Source organism: Fopius arisanus, unplaced genomic scaffold, assembly GCF_000806365.1.
Source record: "Fopius arisanus strain USDA-PBARC FA_bdor unplaced genomic scaffold, ASM80636v1 scaffold00042, whole genome shotgun sequence".
Taxonomy (NCBI): Eukaryota; Metazoa; Arthropoda; class Insecta; order Hymenoptera; family Braconidae; genus Fopius; species Fopius arisanus.
The window spans coordinates 966,684-979,946 of record NW_011887781.1 but is presented as its reverse complement, the minus strand read 5'-3'; the positions used below and the strand labels follow the sequence as shown (position 1 = coordinate 979,946).

The 13,263-nt window shown below is 35.3% G+C and overlaps 3 protein-coding genes across 4 annotated transcripts; 1 reads left to right on the top strand and 2 right to left on the bottom strand.

Annotated features, from left to right (window-relative positions):
• The first annotated feature begins 49 nt into the window (after window positions 1-49).
• Window positions 50-11,172, top strand: Mppe (Metallophosphoesterase). Of its 2 annotated transcripts, none has more exons than XM_011305424.1 (9): window positions 50-260; window positions 7,940-8,083; window positions 8,428-8,690; window positions 8,963-9,172; window positions 9,255-9,417; window positions 9,603-9,734; window positions 9,815-9,949; window positions 10,069-10,300; window positions 10,368-11,172. In XM_011305424.1, the coding sequence occupies exons 3-9, from the start codon at window positions 8,674-8,676 to the stop codon at window positions 10,541-10,543; spliced, it is 1,065 nt and encodes a 354-aa protein (XP_011303726.1). In that variant the 5' UTR covers window positions 50-260; window positions 7,940-8,083; window positions 8,428-8,673; the 3' UTR covers window positions 10,544-11,172. The 2 variants fall into 2 exon arrangements, with proteins under 2 accessions (XP_011303726.1, XP_011303727.1); XM_011305425.1 differs by lacking the exon at window positions 50-260 and adding an exon at window positions 7,405-7,452.
• LOC105266919 (mucin-3A-like) lies at window positions 2,878-7,385 on the bottom strand. The gene is made up of 4 exons (XM_011305423.1): window positions 7,299-7,385; window positions 6,599-6,653; window positions 6,435-6,502; window positions 2,878-6,316 (listed from the first exon to the last, which is right to left on the bottom strand). Exons 2-4 carry the CDS (start codon window positions 6,618-6,620, stop codon window positions 2,990-2,992), a joined length of 3,417 nt encoding a protein of 1,138 aa, XP_011303725.1. The 5' UTR covers window positions 6,621-6,653; window positions 7,299-7,385; the 3' UTR covers window positions 2,878-2,989.
• Window positions 10,885-13,257, bottom strand: LOC105266922 (heparan-alpha-glucosaminide N-acetyltransferase-like). Its single transcript, XM_011305426.1, has 4 exons — window positions 12,138-13,257; window positions 11,781-12,060; window positions 11,586-11,713; window positions 10,885-11,529 (listed from the first exon to the last, which is right to left on the bottom strand). The coding sequence occupies exons 1-4, from the start codon at window positions 13,074-13,076 to the stop codon at window positions 11,173-11,175; spliced, it is 1,704 nt and encodes a 567-aa protein (XP_011303728.1). The 5' UTR covers window positions 13,077-13,257; the 3' UTR covers window positions 10,885-11,172.
• Between the last annotated feature and the right edge of the window lie 6 nt (window positions 13,258-13,263).

Here is a 13,263-nt window from a genome sequence, read left to right as displayed (position 1 = left end):
TAATTTTGATAGATAGTGAGTGTGAATAAGACAGGGCGCGCGGCCCACAGGGTCGATAACAAAAATCAGGCCCAACAAATTTTGAACTTCAATTTATAAGAAATGAAATGGTGGCGAACGTTTCCAGTCCTAAATCCCTCAGTTTTCCTGGTGAACTCCATAATTTAAATTTATGATTTTTAATTAAGAAATAGTGACAGACGCATGATAGCAGTGAAAACTACATCTACAGCATCAAGAGAACTGCATCCCGCTAAAAGGTTATAATTTTTATCAATTTCAAAACCTGTCTCAACCTAGCAGAAAATGATACACATGATCCATTGTTAAAGATATCCTGAAATCCACATTTGCCTCTAGTTTGCGTCAATGAATTTCCATGTGGAAATTCCACCCCAGTAAAACTCCCTTAGACAAAAATTTCCTGGTTTTCCCCCTATAGAATAAAAAAAAATTCAGGCGACGACTATCTGGCGATCGGGAAGTTGTACATAAATTGCTCAAGGGTAAACTCATAAAAATCCTAAAATAGTAATTGAATAATCGAATAAGTCGGAAAAATCTGTCTAAAAACATGAATTAAGAATGAAATTATTACAATAAGTACTTGAATGTACATCTCATTCACTTATTGACAAAGTTCCCAATAAAATCCAACAAATCAATAACGAATTTTGACTTTTAAGTGTAATAATAGAAGAGGAACGAGGTGACATGGTACCACCATCACCCAAGCACCATAACCACATAGCTATTCGACTATTTATCTATCTTTGTCGAATATTAGTGAAGCATACAGGTAAAGGCGCAGGTGCACCCAAACATCGGTGTTGGTGATCAATGGCCTCGATGCCACTGGATGTGTATACACGTGGGCTGGCATGGCAACGCGTTCGATAAATAGTTCAAGCTGCCGGCCACAGTACTTCCGGTTCCGTTATCGTGCAAGAATATCGAACCCCTAATGTAACCCTATGTACTTTGGGTTGAGCAGCTATGCTCTCTCTGCGTGCACGTGCTATATTACAACAACTTTGTAAAGGTGTAGAGCGTACGTCTACGCTAGGCTCGACATTAACGCTCATTTTGCACACGACGTTGATTCGTTGCAGTGATAAGCTCCTTCGATCTTTCGTAGAATTGTAAAACATCACCTATACATCTATGAGCCAGCAATCAATGTACATGAATGCTCCCACTTGATATTCGTGATAACCCATTGAATTAAATTAAATAATCATTAATTGTTGAAGTACAGTTGGGATAGATCTACTCATAGCAAATACTATTTCATTATTTAATTTATATTAATATTAATTTCCCAAAAAATAGTCTTCTGGCTTTTCATAACTCAGAATAGGTTCACCCTTAGGAGCAGTGAAACAATATTTTATGGCTTTTTCAAAATTATGTAATTATATTCATTAAGTTGTTTTAAAGTGGATGTACTGACAGGATCATATACAGGATCATATTATTTCACAGTTTAGGAATTATAGTAGATACAAGGTTTTAGTGCTCCATGAATGAGTGTTTTTATTTTCTAATCACAATGACAATTTATATAAAACACTTGAATGGTACAAGTAACAATAGGAAATGAGAATAATTCATTTTAAGCACATTTTAATCATCTAAATAGCGAGATTTATTTTGCCGCAGTCGTAATGCGGTGCAGCGAGTGATGACACTGTAAGATCCACGATTGTACTTAACACATCTGTGAATTCTTCCAGTGCCAAGACCCGCCAACACCAATTGGCAAATTACTACGTTCCCAAGATTCATACGTCATTATTTTACCCTAATTATTACAATAGGGATAACAACTTCATATACATATTTATTCAATCCTCTATCAATTGAATTTATTGCTTAAGATATGAATGAGGATAATTATTTAATACGTACTACATAAAACTAAATAATATTGTAAGGCTCTTGTGGCTTTTTTTTTCTATTAATACGGCAAAACTCGAGTGACACACATAAATATTGATCGTTGGAGCACTCCAATGAATTTTTACACAGGACTTTGTCATTTTTTTCTAGAAAAAAAAAAAACTACAATCTGCTTTTTATTTTCTTCTTATCTAGCCTATTGATTATTTTATCGCTACCGGCGGGATTGCCATAAATTTTCCAAATCTAGAATATATAACTTGAAAATGAATACCAGAGCTCTGAGAGTTTGCCAACAACCACCCGTGCCTGAACAAAACTGACGGACATGCAATCCTGAAAGGTGCTCGGGTGAGCAGCCAGTGGAACGAAATAGTGGAGGGGGTCCAAAGTAAAATATAATGCGACTGCGCATAGAGGGTGAATATTCACCCCTTTTTCGATGTGTATTCTCAATATATACACATTGTTACGACCATCCCCATTTTCGCCACCCTTCAATGTGAAGTTTCTAGCTTATTAGACCGATTGCAAGAAAGCCCTCTGAATGAAGCTAATCGATAATGTACAATAACCAAATTCTGTCTTAGTCTGCATGAAAAAGTCTTTCCACCTTGATATGCCTTGTCTTCTTCACAAATCCATAAGTCAATGTATTGACATCAGTCAGCATTTTTTATACGTCACCCGTCCACACAGAAAAACTACTCAACTCGTACCAAATGCTTCCCCAATTACCTCACTTCTCATTAAGAAAGAACCTTTTACTAATTATACTTTTGCATTTGGAATAACGGTGATAGCACCTTTGAGAAAAAAAATATATTCTCAGTAATGTACCCTAAGCATTTAATTTCTCCCACAATTTTTCAAGCGTCCACTGCTTCGGAGAAATAATCAATAGGTGAATGAGACTAGAATAAATAATATCCATTAGGTTTGTTAATATTTTTTCATTAAATAGATATACAGTGGTAAAGTATAAAAAATAAATTAGAAAATGCCAAGAATAATTACAATAGTAGAGTAGAATTATCAACTAATAATTCATTCCTCACGATTACATGAAAAATGAAATATTTACATGCTATTTCTCTTTATGGGACAATTCTCGAAAAAAGGCTTCAATGGGAAGTGAAGGTTCATCTATTATTGGGGACAGTGCTTTTTTATGAATGTTACTCTCGAATACCGGCATTACCGACAATGCTTTGAACATTCCTGGTTTATTGTAAAGAGCAGAAGCTGAACTTGTCAAATCCGCGACACTCAACGAAGCTCTCGCAAAAGCTTCTTCATCACTCTGAATGCTTGCATGTTGAGTGGATTTCTCGATCACTTGATCAATAATTTTCTCATCATCCCTTTCTTGATCTGATGAATTTATTGTCATATTTTCCACTGCATCATTGGATTTTATTTGTCCTCTGTTGATTGTCGTGTTTGTCATCACCACAATTTCTTTTTCATCAGGAAAATCTCCTTTTGTATCCATCGGATCAATTGGTGCTGCTGAATCTTTCGAGGTACGAACAATGCTATCAGTACTGTTCTGATTCTTCTTAATTATCTGGTGATTAAATTGCGATGATGTTTTAAGTTGAGGCCTTCGACGTATCGACGAGGTATTGGACTTATTCCCGTTCTCAGAGATATTAATCAACGAATTATTCTCATTATTGTTAATCTCAGTTGTATTATTGGCACCTTTGTTGCGATTAATTCCTGTATTCATTGATCGATATCCAGTAATTTTATTTCTCTTTCCTTCTAATGTCTCCACGGCATTTGTACTTTTGGGAAAATAACTTTGGGTGGAGGATTTTGTTTTTGTATATGAATATCTTGGCGTATATTTATACTTGCCAGTGCTTTTTGTTTTCATGGATGGAGTTGATATTGAAATACTCTCCGTTGTCGATACCTGACTCATTCGGTTTCTATAATCCAATCTACTCTTGTAATCTTTTATACTGAATCTTGGACGAGTATTATTTGTCATTTTCATGGGTCTGAGTCTGTAATTCGGTCTTGTACTTATTTCAACGGGTTCGGGTATATTTGGAATATTGGTGTTCATGTTTTTACCCATGGACGGAGTGAATTCTGACATTCGTGTGCTCGTGTCGTCTTTATTTATTTCTGTAAAATTGAACAGATGCTCCAGGGGAGAAATTGAAGAAGAATAATCGCGTGTTGTACTGCGAATTTTATCTGCCACCTGTGTTGTGATTCCTTCAGGAGATTTGGTCATCATTATAGAACTTGAAGATGGAGTCGATGTCCTGTTAGGATATGCAGCAGTTGATGATTTAGAAATTAATGTACCTCCCTCACTTGCTTGATCCTGACCGAGTGTAATAACCGTTATCAGCTCTTCCGAATTCATTGAATTCTCTTTGTTCTCTCGTTCGAATGTTGAAGGTTTACTTTCACTTCTATAATCATGATAATCATTAGTATTTATTAATGTTTTTGATGTTGAATGGGACGATGGTGTAGCAATGAAATGATAATTATTCAGATCTTCAGGCGTATTCTTGACACTGCTCGAAGTAGGTTGAACTGATACCACCGATGATGTAGACTCGAATTGCAATATCGGTCTTCTACGACGTGTCGCACCTCGACTTTGTGATTTTGTTCTGACAGTTGTCGATTTTTTTGTTGTTACATCTGTAAAAATTGGATCGGTCTCGTTGTCATGAGAAGAAATAGTCGATTCTTTAGTCTGAGTTATTGATGGTTCGTAGGCTCTTGTTGTTGTTGCCTCTGAAATAGTTGTAAAGCTAGGTTTTGTTTCAAAATGCAAATTCGGAGATGATGTAATTCCGAATTCGGTGAAACTATTAACAATTTTGTCAGGGTGAACATGTGTATTATCTTTATGAACTATAATTCTGTGATTCCCCTTTCTCTTTTTTTCAATCAAACCATCAGCATCAGTTGATTTATAAATAATTCCATCTGGATCAGACGTAAAACTTTGTTTAGTCGGTGCAACCTCATGTACTTGCTTTGTACTGTAATATTCATTATTTTGTTGGGTTGACGATCGTCCGTCTGGTGAATTTTTTTCTTCATTCGTTATCTTCACAGCCTCGTAAACTTGAAATTCGTCATCAAAGATCGATTCTCCAGGAGTTGATTCTATTTCTTTATATCTCCCTGTTGATTTAATGGTGCTGGTGATTGGATTCTTGTAACTTTGAATCTGTTCCAGCTTCTGTCTATCACGCTCTAGTAATTGTTGTTGCAAAAGAAATTGTTGTTCATTAAAATGTTTCAATGATATACTTTCCGGTGTTTCGTGACGTATTTTAAGAACATTCGGCTGAATTTTATCACTCAAAATTTGAGGTTTCAATCTATTCTCGGGAGTAGACGTTGTTTTATGTGGCCTATTAAATTCAACTGGCTTGTTCATATTTGGTAATAACTCCGAGAATTTATTGTCCAAAGTTGAAAGTGACCAGCTAGTGGTATTTTTTTTACGACTATTATAGTAATCATCAACTACGGAACCATTCTCTGAATTACTATCATCAAAATTCCAGTGTGGCTCAACATGACGATTATTTGGAATAATCAATGAAGGTTGAAATTCATTACGCTGAGATGACGAGATTTTCGGAGCATAGGGATTCCCCGGATGATGCGTGACGTAATCATTGTAATTATCAACCAAGGGCTTGACTGGATTTTTAATTTCATACAGCGATTTAACAACTGGTGGATGACCAATTTGGGTGTAGAATCGATTATCACCATCGATAACACCATCAGTATGAAGTGGATATTGCCTGAACGAGTTTACCTGATGTTGATCGATATTATCACGAACGTTTTGCATCCAGGAGTGCTTTTGATTGGTAATTTTGTGTGATTCACCAACACTTGGGTATTGACGAAATGAATGATGACTCAATTCATCTCTTGATGGTATTACTCCAGGAAGCTTTTTAACAATCGATGACGCCGATCCTGTCGGTACAAACGTAAACTGAGTATTCAGAGGTGTGTAGATGTCTCGGTAATGGGATGGCCCACTGTAGGCATCTCCGTTTATTTTTATTTTTTGATAGGATTCAATTTTTTGTCGAGGTGGAGGTACCAAAAAATCATATTCATTGGAATTTGAGGACTCGTAATGACTTTTGATGTTATCCACTTCACGATTCTTTGGCATCGAGTGCCCGAAGACACTGAAGCTGCCTAGAATACTTGGTGGTGTGTAGTCCAACTGATGGACTGTGTCTATGGATTTTCGGTGTGGCTTTAAATAATTATAGCTGCTCGCCCTTTTTGAATCAAATTGAGGGACAACGTACGCAGGATAATTACTAGGCAGTGAAACTTTGCCCACATTATCGTACGTTAATAACGGCTGCCATCCACCCTTAACTGAAGGATCCTGAAAAATTGAATTAATCTTAATTCAATTAATCCTATTAATTAATCCTTCAATTAATCCTATGAATCAATCGCGCATTCAATCGAAAACATAAATATCAATCGGACAGATAACTCACTGCATTTTTTACTTGAGCAGTTATTACAGAACAAATTAATGCACTGAAAATCCATAGCATCAGTGAACCTAAAACAAAAAAGAGGATAAAATTGTTTCATCTCGAATCTCCATTTTTATTCTATTATTGTCCATGATAATTAACAATAAAATTGAGGTACTTACGCCAAGATAGCAGTTTCAACATTGTTTCAATCTTTCAGATCATTTGAATAATATTCTGAAAGTAAACATATTATTTAAATTAGTGAAATTTAATGGAATCAATTTTTCGTAAGGACGAATAGAAAAATCTCGTTAATCCCAAGAAATAGCTGGCCAGTAATATTATTAAAATATTCTCCTGCCATCCATTTCACTTAGATCATCTAAATTCATAAGGTTCATTATAAAAACGATACGATATTCCACTAGCGTAAACGCAATGGATTCAATACAATATTCAAATTACTAACAATTCATGTATTAAACGTTCTGTATCCCTAATACACTCGAATTTCATATTTACGTTCTCGTATAGTGAACGGGAAAGTTCGACCTCATTTTTCTGAACCAACTAGTGCACATCACTATCATCAGTTTGCGTTAAAACATAAAACAAAAAAAATGTAACTATTTTTATTAATATCCAATAATTGATATTTTCTCTCAGAATGGATGTAATTTTTCAACTTTTTTAGAACGAACATTTGAAAATTAATAATAGGATCTTATGACATCCCTTCCGCTGATAAGATGCTATTTCTACGAGCCCGGGAGATTTAGCTTCTGATAAGAATGTGTGCAATACTGTACAATTAGTTTATAAATGGTTTAATGATTTTATAAACAATGACTGATATAATCCTATTATAAGGAGCCTTACTTTTCACAACGAAGTAACAACGTTTAGGTCAATTATAATTCAACACTTGTAATGAACTGTTATCAACTTGAGTGCACAATATTATTTATAAATTTAGTGGGTAAAAGAAGAAAGTCATTTTTAAGGTCGCTCAGTCAAACTGACTGCCACGCATGTAAGTACTGACTGAGACGTTCACTAGTTTTGCCACTCATTACAACCGAGACTTAACCGAGTTCCCTCTCTCTATCTCGCAACAATTCAAAAGAAAGTAGGCTTCATCTGACCCCTCCTTTTTCTCCAAACCATATCTCTATCACTTTATGTGAATAAAACACGTGATTCTACGGATTTTCTATGCGATAGAAAGTGGCGATGTTAAATACACTCGCTTTAGCCTCGATCCCCCCGATTATTTCATTTGCACATCCAAATAATTAGCAGTTAATATCATTTCAATACTATATTTTGGGAAATTGACATTTTCTTTCCTTTGAAATGGCGCGTCAAAATTTTTATAACTACGAATACTTATAGAATATCGCGAATTATTAATTTTGAGGAATAAATGTTATCTAACTCTGTCTTCTGCCATGTAAGATGCAATGCATTTGTTCATGTATTTATTGTTGATAGGACTTATAAATTAATTGGATTTTCAGGCCATGAAGACACACGACAGGAATTTCAGATCACCCAGTGTGTTTAGTTGGAGCGATGAAGACACCAATCAAGAACATAGAAATTGAAAAAGAAATTTTATGATTGGTCTACTTTTACGCAGAACGAGTCACAAAATTCTCGATGTATGTCTCATTCATCCGTTTGTATACTCATGCATTATGATTGGAGTACTATAAAATCCATGTTTCAGTGTTTTTTCTTTCTGAGATGCATTGGAAATATTGTCATTTATTAATCATTTATGTTTTCATTATTACACTGATTTCTATTTATGAAGACAAGGAGAGATTTCTTGGGAAATCATTGGCAAAAACACTAATTTTCATGATTACATTCTCAATTCTAACGAATGAATTTCTCGTTCGTGACCAGATAAATTATAAATCTCATTTTAATATATTCAATTTCTTTTTCATTCTCTCAAAGCATTTTAAACCATTGGGTTTACAGTATTTTTTCTGTTCAGTTGAAATTGATAGGTACGGATTAAAAATTTTGGAGTGTCTTCTCTGCCGGAAATGGCTGAGTATCGTAAACGAGAGAAAACAGCTGATCGCAGAGGAGAGAGACGCCAATGCCATGGCCTATGTACAATGTGTGTTGGAGTGAAAAACACAATGATTAGACAGTCGCACTAAATACTGAATAATATAAATTAAAACTGAAGATAATCAGTAAAACACACATGTTTGAAAATCGTCAGTGAGAGATAATGATTCGCAGGAATAGGTAAATCTCAATATATCTGTATATAAGCGGTCTCTTTGTTTATTTAATAAACCATTTATACATAGATAAATTTATATACTTACATCATTCAAAAATGAATTGTTTTTCGCGAATTACATTCACAGCGCTGATTTTATTTTTATAAATAATACAAAAATTTATGGTTATTGGAACGTTTATTGTCGGAGTAATTATTACACCTCATTTTCTCAATTTCTAATTTTGTCTTGCAATTGTAGAAATGAGAATAATATAAACGATGTACATTTTAGAACGAAGCATAAACTAATCGTAATCGCTGTTATCTTGGGATCAACAATATTATACTGTGAATTTATTGCCTACGAGATTCAGCGTCTGAGTTGGGCTAGAAGGGAGTGCAACGAATGCGTTAAAGTATTACTCGTTGCAGACCCACAAATACTGGGTGAGAGAAATGAAAATTATTTTGGGGCCTCATTTGCCAGATGGGACAGTGACAGGTGATTACATTTTTTTGCTGTCAATGTTCTTGGGATAAATAATTTATATCGAGGGTATTATTTCGATTATGTATTGCAACAGATACCTGGCAAAAACATTCAGCCGGGCTATGGGCCATGCTCAACCTGACGTGATAGTATTCCTAGGAGATCTCATGGACGAGGGTCATGTTTCCACAATGCAAGATTTTAGTAGATATAAGAGTAGATTTGATGCTATATTTCAAACACCAGAGCACGTATTGGTAAAATTTATTTGCTATTTTTTATTTATTTTTACCTAAATATCTTCTTGAATGACAAAAAAAAATTCTGCCAACGAAAAATTGACTTTAGAATACATTTCATAATTTTACAAGACATTTTCACTTTCTCGTAATCTTCAAAATTAATAGAAATCTTATCTTTGTTTACTTTTTCTTGTGTTTAGACAATTTATTTGCCTGGAGATAATGACATTGGTGGTGAGGAAGACTCGGTGTCGGCACTTATCCATAACAGATTTAAGTTCGCCTTTTCTCAATCAGATACTTTAATTCATAAAAGTTTGATTTTTTTCAAGGTGAACATACAGAGATAACAAATTTTAATGCATTATCACGAAAGATAAACTGATTAATTAACAGTATAATATCATTTCAGGTGAATCGATTGACTCATTATATGCCAAATGCCCCTAAATACGCTTTTCTCAATGATTATACAGAAAAAAATACAACGAATGTTATACTGAGTCATATGCCACTGTTGTTTCAACCCAATTCGTTCGTAAAAAATGTAAGTAAAAGTGGAACATCCGCCAAATAAGCTCGCCATTAATTTTTGTTTGTGTTTTGTTCAATTGCATTCCTAATTTTGCGTTATTTAAACATTCTGTGAATTACGTGAATACCTAGGTACTCAAGGAGCTTTCACCCCAAGTGATTTTCACAGCTCATGAGCACAAGGCGATGCACTTGAGCCTAGATACAACGATAGATCAACTGAGTGATATTTGGGTCTTACCACCCCACCAGACCCCTCTTTATCAATTACGTTTAGACATGGGTGACATACATGAGCTGCAAATACCGACATGCTCATACAGAATGGGTACACCCAACATGGGCTATGGCTTAGCTTATATAGGTATATATGGATTACAACATTATTTTACATGATTTATTCTTAATCAAAATGTTTCTACTTTTTACAGACACTCGTGACAAATCGGTGGATTTTACAATATTGTGGCTACCCGAAAGATTTCCAAAGCTTAAGGCATACCTCTGGATAATTTCAATAATTATGACTCTCTTCATGTCTAGTTTTCTCTGCACCTGTTGTGCCTGGTCGACTCACGTCGCCTATTCACACTTACCTGCCGTATAGTGATAATTGCATTGAATTGAATGATTCCATTTGCTCTGGCAGCTTTTTCAGGATTAAAAAAAAAAACAGGATTCAATCCATCTCTTGATGAATTATCCGTCCCACCCTTGATTACATAATATATAAACTATTACATTATTCAGCGGATATGATAGTACTCAATATTGTAGGAGAGAAAAAAAATCCAATTGACAATAAATTAATTTTATATACTTCTTGAATTTAGTGGAATCATGTATGGTTCATTTAATTCGTCCTACGATAATCCTGATGAATGATCCCATGGGATAAATGAGGGACTGAAGATATTGATATTAATCAAATGAAGGCATCTTATAAAGTATATGTAAAATACTGTATTTGAGAAAACGAGTACATATATAATAATGTAAGGTTGACATTGTTAGCGACGATAAAAACCGTTGACACACTGCAACAGGTAAAAGTAATTAAATCTAATGCCTTTCTCTTGATGATCATCATATTAGAGCTATCACAATGTGCCTGAAGCACGTTCATCACACTTAATGTTGCCAAAAATAATTTGAATTATCTCTAATAACGATAAAAAATTATAAACAATATGCATGGCATGATATAAGTAACCAGAATAAATATATTACAAATTATTACACCGTGATTATAATGTCTTTTCGATAGAGTAAAAAGGCAATGAAAGCCCAAAGAGTCGTTGTCCAAATATTCATAGCGAGTGCTGAGGCATGTGACGGATTATCGAGTTGCCATGCCCATGGAAAACTTTTCATCGTAAAGTAATGGCCGACATATAAAAATAATGCATTTGTACCTGCATAGCTAAACGGTACTCCATCCCAAAACCTTCGATGATCAATAAAATAGTAAAGGAGTGCGAACAAGATAAAGGCACAGCTACAAGTTGCCAGAACGAATGGCAATGACATTAAATTTTTGCTGAGAGGAATACCTCCTCCTTTGCTCCAGTAACAGAATAAAGCAGCGATTCCCTAGATAAAATATTCAATCAATTGTATATCTTAGAGTTTATTATCACTTTACTTACAGTAAAAGTTGCCCAACAGCACCATCTAATAATCTTGGAAGCATTACCAAGATAGTAACAGAATAATATTCTCCCAGCTTGGACGCCAAATTGAACAATTAGTACTGCCGACAGTGTATTCAAAATACCTGTTGATAAAGAATGAAAATTATGATCAAGTGGATAGTTGCACAGCTGAAAAAAAATTAAAAATACCTTCAGGATCGTGGGGTGCAACAATTCCATAAACTGGGCTATGTGTCTTCATGTACATGTGGTTACCAAATACCGTTCTATCGATATACCCAGCAGCTCCGCCAGTGCAATTAGCATATTGCCCGCCGTACTCATTGCCTCCTGGACCCAAGTATCCTCTAGGGCAACCGCTAACCGGCAGGAGAAATGTTATGAGGAGGTGCGTTGCAGTGAGTCCCAGGACGATCAACCACTGGGGCCAAGCATCCAGGATGTCTTGCAAAAATGCAAATCGTCCGTACTAATAAAAAATAAACGGATGAAATAAGTCTATAAAAGTGTAAAAAGAAAAAACAATAAACCTTTGCCATAATATACCTGATAATTTCTTTGAGATTTCATCCCAATTGTTTCGATGCTCGCACAAATGAAGTAAGTAACACCGAGCAATTGCAAAACCCCCGTAAAACGTAAATCCTGCAATTTCGTTGTGCTTCTTCCATTGATTATTAGTCCCAACAGAATAAGAATGAGACTACGTCGGAAAAATTTCCATATAATGCGAGATCGTGAAATGGAAAGTCGCAAATCTGATTTTAACGAGAGTACAATGGTAAGACCCATGATCCAGGCAAACCAGGGCAATACGAGATCAGCTACAGTCAAGCCGAACCAAGGTGCATGTTTGAAAAAAACGTACTCCCCTCCACCGTTGTTAACAAAAATCATGAGGAGAACAGCGATACCGCGAAAAGCATCAATTGTTTTAATTCTGGTACTGGCTCTAGTGACTCTGATAACTCCCGGTCCATTTTCCGTCTGTCCAGAACTATTCAAAGATTCAGTGTCATCACGATCGGCTCCAGTACTTCGGGATAAAAATCCCCTGACGAATATTATGAAACATTTCGTTGTTACATTTACAAATGCACTGATTGTCAGAATAATAAAAACAGTTAAAATCGGGAGATACGGATTGGTTGGCTCCTCGATAGTATAAATGGATGAGCAAATCGAGCCACGGGATATATTCCATCCATAATGCCCGTGTTCTACGAATCTGTATGTATTATGACACCATTGAAGTTTGTTTTGTACATAATACATGTGCAGAGGCCATTTGGTTGACACCGACAATGTTGTGTTACTATTAGCTGATACATTTGCCCACAATTGATTGAGACAGGCATTGCATTCATTGAAGAAGGAGTACAGTGATACTGAAGTGTTGTAATCATTAATTACACTTACGCAGGCTTCATCTAGCCCGAGAGTTTTGTTCGGATTTGTGCAATGGTCATTCATTTTTCCAAGCATTGTGCAATAAAAACACACCACTATCACCACTACGCAGTATAAATATCACACGTGAAAAAATATTAATGAATTGTCATTTTTTGACAATTGACAGCGACGAGGGCCAACAGTAATCCTGATTTTTCGGTTATACGTACTGACGAAGTGACGATCAAAAAGGATTGACTAAAGTAGAGGCTCAGTTCTG